Genomic DNA, 10,619 nt, shown 5'->3' with positions numbered 1-10,619 from the left:
AGAGCTGGCAGTTTCTCTGGAGGGTCAGTTCTAGACTGTTCTGGGGAGTCATTTCTGGGGGGCCCACCCAGAGCTCACTCCTCCAGCCCTGTTTCAACAATTTTGTAAGCACCTGGTTTGTTGTATTAAATCAGTGCTTCCTGTTCCTTGCACAGATACAATGGATGAACAGCATACTATCAACAATTCTGTGCCAAGAAATTTGAAAACTTAAGTGAATGGATAACTTCCCAAAAAATATAAATTACTGAAATGAACCCACGAAAATGAAAACCTGAATAGACGATAATAATAAAACTGAAAAGATAATCAAAACTGCCAGTTCCTCTCCCACCTCATACAAAGCTACTAGGCCTCAACAGTTTTATGGGCCAGTTTTCCAACTAAAGATAACCCTTATATATCATGTAGATTGTTCTGGAAAGAGGAAAAATAGGGAGTTACTCAACTCACTTTGTGAATATTGTATATAACCTTGGTACCAAGACTGGATAAGGAGAGGACAAGAAAAGAAAATTAAAGTCCAATCTCAAGAACATAAATGCAAAAATTCTAATTAAATTAGCACATTAAATCCAGTATTATATTTAAAAAAATCATTATGATCATGCAGGGTTTATTTCAGGTTATTAGAAAATAAATTAATTCACTATATTACATTAACAGGTCTTCTTCTTGGTGCCAATTTTAAATACAGTTGTATTTAAGATGTTGCATTTTCCACTTACAGTACAGCGCTCATGATTTGCAATGCTGTTGGGTTGGCCAAAAATTTAGTTTGAGCTTTTCCATAGCATAACTTTCTGGCCAACCCAATACTTCCTTTCCCTATGAATGTAATCCATATTCAAGTATCAAGAATGTCCTATTATTTTTTTCCAGATCTACTGAGATATAATTGACATACATCACTATATGAGTTTCAAGTGTACAGTATTAAGGTTTGATTTACATATATTGTGTAGTGAGTACTACAATAAATTTAGTTAACACCCATCTCATAAATACAATGAAAAGAAAAGGAAAAAAAAGTGACTTGTAATGATGGTACTTGGGATTTTACTCTCCTAATAGCTTTTCTGTGTAGGGAAGCTTATGGCAGTGGAAACCTTTATTATCATGCTGCACATTACACCCCTAGTACATACTTATAATTCGAAGCTTGTGCCTTTTGAGGGGCTTCCCAGGTAGCTTAGTGGTAAAGAACCTGCCTGCCAATGTAGGAGACTCGGGTTCAATACCTGGGTTGGGAAGATCCCCTGGAGGAGGAAATAGGAACCCACTCCAGTGTTCTTACCGGGGAAATCCCCAGACAAGAGGCGCCTGGTGGGCTACGGTCCATGGGGTCGCAAAGAGTCGGACACAAATGAGTGACTGACACGCACACACAGTTCCTTTTGACTACTTTCCTCCAGTGCCTCCTTCCCCATCCTTTGCATCTGGTCTGATAACCACAAATCTGGTCTCTTTTTCTATGATTTTAAAAAATAGATCCCACATATATGAGTCTGCCTGCAATGCGGGAGATCTGGGTTCAGTCCCTGGGTCAGGGAGATCCCCTGGAGAAGGAAATGGCAACCCACTCCAATATTCTTGCCTGGAGAAGCCCATGGACAGAGGAACCTAGTGGCTACAGACCGTGGAGTCACAAAGAGTTGGACACAACTGAGTGAGTTTCCCTTTCCACACATAAGTGGAATCATTCAGTACTTGTCTTTGTCTGACGTATTTTACTTAGTACTGATATAATACCCTCAGGGTCCATCCGTACTGTTGCAAATGAAGAATGCCCAGTTATTTGCTATAGCAGTTCAACTTTAAAGGTATCATAGAATTGGCTACAGTTTGGGTCCCTTGATGTTTTGTGTGCAACAGTGCTCAATCCACGCCCAGATTTCCTTAATCAACCTTGTTTATGATGGACCCAGGGAAGGCAGCACCCGGTGGCACAGCTCCACCACCAGGGAAGCCCCCAGCCGTTCCTCCTGGCATAGCCTCCTGTGCTCCATACAGCTTCATAGTAAAGGGGGTTGCAGACTTTCTCCAGCTCCTTCTGCCAGTGTTCACATTCTTCCTTCTCCGCAGTCTGGTTCTTAGCAAGCCGGTTGGTGATTTCATTACACTTGTCAAGAGTCTCCTGTTTGTCCTCATCATTGATCTTGCCTTGAAGTTTTTCGTCTTCAACAGTTGCTTTCATGTTGAATGCACAGGACTCAAGCAAATTCTTGGAAGACACCTTGTCCCGTTGCTTATCTTTAGCTTTGTACTTTCCAGCTTCCTGGACCATATGCTCATTGTCTTCCTTATGGAGAAACACCATATGATTTAAGTAGATTCAGAAAAGGCATTTGCAAGATTCAACACCCATTCACTACATTTCTTGGCAAACTAGGCATCATAGGGGCCTTCTTAGCTTGATAAACCAAAAGCCCACAGCAAATGTCATTCTCAGTGGTTAAACTTTAGAAGCAATTCCACTGAAGTCAGAAACATGACAAGGACGCCTGTGCTCATTACTAGTACCCAGCACTGTGCTAGTGGTCCCAGTCACACAATGTGACAGAGAACTGAGAAACCAGGAACGTAGCAGAACTAATAAGGGTGTTTTCGAGGTGACTGAATTCAAGATCAACATAAAGCAGTAACATTTCTTTGCATGAAAAATAACCAATTAAAACATGTAAAAAAAAATAAGAGAGAGGGAGAAAGACATATTCGCAAGATGAATAAGATACTTAAACATGAGTTGCAAATTCCTATTAAGAAACTATGTAAATATATTTCAAGGACACATAAAAACTGAATAAATCATGTTTATGGAAGAGAAGACAGTAATCTCAAAATGGCATTTCTGACCAAGTTGATCTATAAATTCAATGAGATGATAACAAAAATTCCTAATAGATTTTTTTAATGGCCCTTTGACAAACATTTCTTAAATTCATATAAAAGATGAATAGCAATGACAATCCAAATCCAACTCTGAAAAAGAAAAAATAAGCACCAGAAGTCAAAGCAGTTTATGTCTAACATAATTACCATGCTGGATATCAGTGCAAGAATAGACAGATCAGTGGAACAGAACAGAAAGCCTATACACAGAGAGTACAAGCGCTGGGAGGTCTTTGGTATATTGTAGGTGTGGTCTGACTAATCAGTGGAGAAGGGTGGATGTTTGATAAATGGCAGAAGGTAAACAAAAAATTTTAAAGATATGAACAAATCCCTATCCCAAACCATACATCAACGTGAATCAACTGTAAGTATGCATATATCCCCTCCCTCTTGAGGCTCCTTCCCACCCCGCCATCCCACCCCATCATTTATTGACAACCTACTGTGTGCAGTGGGCCCTGGGCTGAGAGCTCCATTCATGAATCTCCTTTAATCTTCAGGACAGGGCTGATTTAAAGCTCTGAGCACTGTAAACAAAACTTTCAAGCTATTAGAAAGTCAGTATTTCTTTAAAAAACACAAAAGGAAAAAGTAAATTTAACATCAAAATGTAAAATCTGTACATTATTTGTACATCTTTGGAGCCCTGGATCTAGTGCACGTCCCAGTGGAAGCAGGCTAGTGTAAGCAGGACTCCACAGGGTCTGTTCTGTTGGTCCTGGGTCTTTAGAACAAGTTCCCTCTCCTGTCCCCAGGGCACATGGAAACCTTTCTCTCTCCACCTCCCATCTTTGTATGCAAGTCACAATTTCTTGTCATCTTATGATTCCCCTCACTTACACAGCAGAGGGGATATACCTACTGTTGCCAATTGTATTGTTTCAAGGCCATTTCAGAATAATAACCAGCTTACATGTGTCAAAAATACCCACTGCTTTAAATTGTAATGGGCTTTCCTTTGGAAGCAGCTGTTATATTTCTCAGATTATTTTTCTGTGTTCTTGGTCTCCAAAGGATTGGCTTCTGTTGGAAGATTGTTTATTGAATTTGGAAGGTTATGACAATTACAAAAGTCATTCTGAGTCTTCCATAATATGTGTCTGAAAAACTCATCCTTGAACTTAGATTCGTCACAGGTGGTAGAGCCAAATCCCTAATCCCAGAGCATTTCCTGGGGGGGGCTAGCCTCTCACCTCTGGCCAGAGGAGGAGACGGATGCTCAGAAGATCAGGCTAAGCAAAACAAAGGTCACCTGCATAATGGAAGCAGCGTGGCAAAGAGCACTGATCTCAGGGTCCAGCTCCGACGTGTTCTTATCTCGCCTTGACTTTAAAGACAGCGTCTGCCTGTTAGAGCTGTGGGAATTAAAGGACAGGATATGCATGAGAGTGAATGTAGACTCTGAAAGGGCCATAGATATGCAAGGTTTTCTAATATGTAGCACAGTGGGCCACATCTTAAAAACAGATATTCTCTTTTTCCATTATCAAATGAATTCAGATTCATAAAAGAGTTTTGAAAATACAAGCAAGTACAAAGTCCCACTATTCATAACAACCGCATAACACCAATGTCTGACCTTCGGTCATTGTTCTCTCAAAGGCTTTGGGCTTCTTTTTTCGTACTGTTGTAAAGCGGCTGTGTTGTCCCCTTTATATCTAACATCACAAGACTTTCTCAGAACATTTCAGTCTTTGTAGACCTATATTTTTCTTTTGAATTTTTTAATTATGTAAACCATAACTCCAAAGTTGAAACTATAGATGTTTTATATGAAAGCGTCCATCCTTTTTGTCCTCTGACTCCATTCTCTCCTTCTCCCTATAGATAACCACTTTTTAATTTGTGTATGATTTGTCTTTTCATGATTTATATATGATTGTATTTTCCCTTCTTCCCAGATGAAAAACAACATAGTATTTATCCTGCGCCTTTGCTTTTTTCGTTGAACAGTGAATCCTGGAGATCATCTAACATCAGTAATCAGAGTTTTTCCTCATTGCTTTTAATGGCTGCTCCGAACTCCATTGAGTGGCTGTATTTTAGTTCATTCAATCTGTTCTTTAAACAGCAGACACTTAGATTCTTTTGTTTTGTGCTATTACAAATAACGCCCCAATGAATGACCTATGTGAATATAATTTTGGTTATAGAATGTGCCTAACCTCACCTGTCCATCAGCTGTCAAAACAGTTGAAACCCCATCCTCTCTCCTGCTGCTCTGAATTCTCTCTGCCACCTTGGAAATCAAACCTCCTCCATCCCAGCCTCAATCTCCCCTGCTCTGAGCTTGAGTATTGGGCATGGGCTCTCCAAGGTTAGCGTCTTGACATTGCCCCTGGTCTCAGGTTGGTTCTCCCTAGCTGTCACTGCCCTCCCTGGACCCAGATACTGTGAAATTCCTGAGGAACCATCTACCCTCTCACCTCACCTTGCTTCCTTCCAGAGGGGTTTGAAGAGGTTATACCACTGTTTGTTTTGTCATTCCCTGATTGTTTTTTTTTGCTTGGATGGTTTTACTTTTATTACGAAAATTTCAAACTCAAGAAAGGAGAAGGAATAAAACAATGAAAATCCAACACTTTCCATTACTTACATTAAACAATTGTTAATGTTTTGCCATATTTGACTCATCTGTATGTATTTTCCTGAACTATTTTAAAGACAATAATAGACATCATGGTGATGCTCCATATCTAAATACTTACCGGCCTACAATCCAAGAAATAAAGACATTCTCTACAATAACACCCTTATCACGCCTACCAATAATAAGTAATTTTAAAAAGTAAAATAATTCCCTAGTTTGTAATATTTAGTCCATATTCAGCTTTCTCTGGTTGTTCTAAAAATTATCTTCTATAACTTATTTTTTAAACCAAAAGTCAAACAAGTACCATAGATTGCATTTGGTTGCTTTATATCTCTTTTTTATTTAGAGCAGGTCTCCTTCATGCCTTTTTATTTTTCATCAGATTGACTTGGTGAAGAGAGCTGATCAGTTATCTTGTGATGTGCCTCACAGCCTGGATTTGTCTGATGGTTTGCTTGTGCTGTCATTGACCTTTTCCCCGGTATTCCCTTTATTTCTTTCCTTTTTTCTTTTTTTTTTTTTAACTTTTGTTCATCCAGCAAGGTCTCTGCTAGTTTGTTTTGTTCTCTTTCCCATGAGAAGTTTTCCTCTAATGATTCCAACTGGAATCCCTTCTAATGGTTGATTGTTTACTTACTATGGGTGCCGTCCTTATTGCCGTCCTATCCTTAGACGACCTCTGATGGTCAGAAAGTCTCATTCCGCAAGAAGAGGTGTCTAATTTCCTGCCTGGAGGGGGTACACCTGGAAGCCAGTAGGGGAAAGAGTTTGGGGGCTTTCAACACTGATCACACAGATATCCTTCAATCCCCCTGTGTTCAGACTGAAAGCATGACACTGGGCATTTCTCAGACAGAGCTCCTCTGTTCTCTTCTGAGGATAAACCTCCAGTTTTCTGCTGGGCAAAGGCGAGATTGCCGCCTGGAAGAGCGGACCTGGGAGTCTAACTGCTTCTTACACAACCTTTCCATCAGTCCTTCTGCTTTTGTTTCCACCTTCCCCCTTGCTGCCCATAGTACCTGCTGCTGCTGGCAACCGCTTAGCCTTAGGGGTGCACCGGAAAAGGAATTGTGTTTTTGTTTTTTCCTGCCTACTGGCTTATAATTTCGTTTTCTTCGAATTGCTCAAATCATTTACCATTTTTCCATCTGCTTTCTGGTTTCCAGAATATTTTTGCTATTGTCTCCTCTCCTTTTCTCTCTGTCCTTATGGGTTTGTATCCTTTACAAGCTCAAAGACTGATGCTTTAGAGGAGTGTGAGGAGGGAGCAGGAGTAATAATACATGTATGTACCCACCAGCTTTATCCCTTCTTTCATTTAGAAAAATGCTTCGATTGGTTTGATGAACATGTTGGTTGAGAAAGACCTGTGTCTGGCCATAGCAGGGCCCCTAGACATTCAGATACAGTTGAGAACAGTGTCAGAGGAAAGCCAAATTGCCCAGGGTTACACTGAGGAAAATTTTGAATTTCTGGAGAGAAGTGGGAAAGTGAAAGGTGTGAGAAGGGTACAGGTTTGAGACAGGTCAAGGGAGAGAGATAAGAGCTAAAACGATACAGGTAAGTTAGCGCGTGAAGAGAGAGAGAGAACGGATGAAAATTTCCCTGTGGGAGGGGCTTACTGGGGAGCCTTGGAAGGCAGACCTGATATCCAATTTCAGGTTGTCTGCTGGGCTGTGATGTGACAGAGACCATTTCCTCTCCCTACCTATAGTCTAATCTATTTTTTTCATGGTTTCTAGCTGAGCATGTTATCACCGGGAATAAAGAGCACATTTCCCAGCTTCCCTTGCAGCAACTCACAGTCATGTGACCCAGTTCTAGCTAATAAGATGTAATCAGAAGTGTGACCAAGTTCAGACCAATAAATATAAGTGCTAGTTTGGAATCCCAAGAGAGATAATTAAAGGGGAGCTCATTCAGCTGGGTAAATTTCTTTTTGCCCATCTGCCTTTCTTCCAGATTGCAATGTACATGCAGTGGCTGGAACTCCAGCAGTGATCTCATGTTCTAGGGTAATTTGAGGAGGGAACAGAAAGACAAGAGTCTGGGTCTAACAATACCATGAAACTGCTAGACTGGCTCTGCACTGCTTACCTCTGGACTTTTGCTTTTTAAATGTAAAAGAGAAATACAATTCTTCGGGGTTTTTCCCTAGTGTTATAATAATCACTTATCATGTGACAAGTAGTGTTCTAAATGCTTGGTTTATACACTAATCTAATCTTTATACTGCCAACCCTGTGAGGTAGGTACTATAATTATCTCTGTTTTACAGATAACAGTGAGGCACAGAGAGATTAACTTGCCTAAAGTCACAGCTAGTGAAGACTAGTAACTGGGCAGTCTGGGCTTGTAAGCATTGTGTTATACTGCTTGCTAAGTCATTTCAGTTGTTGTTCGACTCTGTGAGCCCATGGACTGTAGCACGCCAGGCTCCTCTGTCCATGGGGTTCTCCAGGTAAGAATACTGGAGTGGGTTGCCATTTCCTTCTCCAGGGGATCTTCCCAAGCCAGGGATCGAACCCATGTCTCTTGTGTCTCCTGTACTTGCAGGCATGTTCTTAATCACTAGTGCCACCGGGGAAGCCTGTTATACTGTATAATTGTGGCCAAACTCAATCCTCACTAATACAGTTGTGCAATACCAGCCCAGAATCTGCCATCCACCACAGTCATGTATTCTTGGTGAATTTTCAGTATTCCAGGTGAGTGAGTTACAAGGCCCAACCATCCCCAATCCCCCCAAGTCACTTGCCCCCTGACATTGATGTGAAGAAAAGAGATCCTATAGTTTCAGTTTATGACCTCAGTGTGAAAGCAAAGGTCCAAGGAGAAGCAGAGACTGCAGGAGGGAACCGGGTGACCTGGGAGGGTGGGGCGATATGGGCTGCAGTGTGGACCAAGAGCAGTTTTCCTCAGGGAAGTCCCTGATGGTCCAGTGGTTAGGACTCCACGCTTCTGCTGCTGGAGGTACAGGTTCCAACCCTGGTCAGGGAACTAAGATCCCACATGCCTTGAGATGTAGCCAATAAAAAGAGCAGATTTCCCCAAATATGTTAGAGGAAGGTGGCAGAGAGAGATGCTTGCATTCACACCTGTAAAGCGTTTCTAACATTTAGCTTCATTTCCTCAGGACTGATTTCCAGGCATGGGCTTTGGTACATCTTGACTTCATTTGAATCAAATCGATGAAATAATTCTTTAGCCAATTTCAGATGCTCTATTTGTTATAAATATAACAATCCCCACAGATTCTGCTATACCCTGGTAAGTAAAATTAGGGGCCAAATTTTAAGATACTAAAATAAGAGCACTGGTGCCATACGACCATTTTTATTGATTGAATCAATAAAAGAGATATAAAATGTTCAAAAGAGAGACGAGTATTCGCTAGACATCACTTCTTTGATGAATAAGGATGCCCGAAGGTACAGACTTCTCAAGAAGCTGTAGTGAGAAATTTGTGCAGTTCTCTCTCTGAAACTTCCAGTACCCTGGGACATAAGTTCCAGTCCAAACTGATAGTAAATAGGCCAACTTCAAGGACACCTCTGCAATCTAGCAGGTGGTTGGGGCAGAGCTTGAGCTCATGTTAATTAGTTGCAAGTCGTGGGGGCTGAGCCAGGTAGGTGCCAGTTTGTCCTGAGTTGTCAGGCAGCTCTCAGGGGCTTGTCTCCTGGTCACAGAAGTGTGGGGAGTGGAGGGGGATGGGTTCCTGGAGGGACTCCATGAGGAGGCTGAAGGATCAATAATACCACCTTAGACACTGTCTTCTGACTTCCCCCCTCATTCTTAATAAAGACATGGATTATAATGAGGCCAATGGGCCCGGCATTTGGAAAGCAAATCTGGCCTGCAGAGCCACATCCTGACAGAGCTGCCCTGGGAGGAAGCAAGTCACAGAAGCACTCACCAGAAGAGTCCTTCTAGAAGATTCCCCAGGAGAATCCCCGAGTTCGACCCACAGCACTTTCCCTCTGAGGGAGGGAGATGGCAATGACCCGAGGGAAATCAGAAGCCAGAGCTGACTGGCCTGCAGAAACAAATGGGTGTTCCCAAGGAATCTTGCTGAAGGGTCCAAATTGGACTGTCAGATAAAATGAGAGAAAATGAAAATATGAGTGAATCAATCATGGCTTCAGGCATATTTGGAGCTAGGATGATAACTCAGGTTGTGAATGCTGGGCTGAGAATTGGTCTAATAGTTCACTAAATATTTGTTAGGTTTTTGAGTCACCTCCGAGAAACAGGTTTTCCTAAGGAGAGAACAGACTCTCAAATAGACAGTTCTGAGAAAGGCACAGAACTGCTCTGCAGATCAAAACGGCCGTATTCAGAGGGGTCTGATAAACACCAGCAGCCTTTTCCTCTCAGCTTTTCTTTTCTTCCTCTTGATCATTCATGTGTTTCATGACTTCTTGTTCCTTCATTCGCTTTTATCCCTGGAGACAAGGTTGTGGAGAAATCAGGGATATATCCAAGGACAGGATGTTAAGGGTACCATCCTTGTTCTGCATTAAAGAGAGAACATTGTAGAGCCACAGAAAATGAAGCCAATCGTTCACCTAGGACGGCTCAGAATAGATCATTTCCCAGACTCTGCACCCACCATTTGTAAGCGAATCCAGAGATTTTCTACAGGAGCTTAAAAGATTTTATTCCTAATCCATTTTTTTCCCCCTAGAGCTTTGGAAATATGGCTCTGTAATTTAATGATTACAGGAGATGAGCAAAAGAATGAACTAAATAAGAGAGCACCAGCTTGCTTTGTAATGAAGGGCCAAACTTTCCAAATATAGAGCAGAATCCAATTGTGGTGCTGTTGTTTATGTTTCCTGAATAGCACTGATATGAGAGACCCTTTGGGAACGCACGCATGTCCTCTCCCACACAAGGAGCCTTCCCTTTGGCTCTTTAGAAAGTTTGGGGAGCTAATCTCACTGCCTGGTACCATAGTAACTTGGCTGATGGAACCACATAGGCTGGAAGAAGTCAAATCCCAAAACAATGAACAATAACCACTCGTTAGCATTAGAGATGGCATGTCCCCAAAACGTCAGAGGACTTTTCTGTGGGTGATAAAGAGTAAGATTTAAAAAGTGATGACCACACAAAGCACAGTGTGGTG

General features: G+C 41.7%; 1 protein-coding gene across 1 annotated transcript; it reads right to left on the bottom strand.

The window, feature by feature from the left end:
- Positions 1-1,634: 1,634 nt before the first annotated feature.
- On the bottom strand, positions 1,635-2,342 carry LOC132346560 (heat shock cognate 71 kDa protein-like). Its single transcript, XM_059891729.1, has one exon. The coding sequence runs from the start codon at positions 2,318-2,320 to the stop codon at positions 1,904-1,906; it is 417 nt and encodes a 138-aa protein (XP_059747712.1). The 5' UTR covers positions 2,321-2,342; the 3' UTR covers positions 1,635-1,903.
- Positions 2,343-10,619: the final 8,277 nt, after the last annotated feature.

Source organism: Bos taurus, chromosome 11 (genome assembly GCF_002263795.3).
Source record: "Bos taurus isolate L1 Dominette 01449 registration number 42190680 breed Hereford chromosome 11, ARS-UCD2.0, whole genome shotgun sequence".
NCBI lineage: Eukaryota > Metazoa > Chordata > Mammalia > Artiodactyla > Bovidae > Bos > Bos taurus.
Note: the sequence above shows the minus strand (reverse complement) of the source record. Positions and strands in the feature narration are given on the sequence as shown.

Excerpts from the sequence above, each read along its gene's own strand:
- LOC132346560 (XM_059891729.1), bottom strand. The coding sequence starts at position 2,320 with ATGGTGTTTCTCCATAAGGAAGACAATGAGCATATGGTCCAGGAAGCT.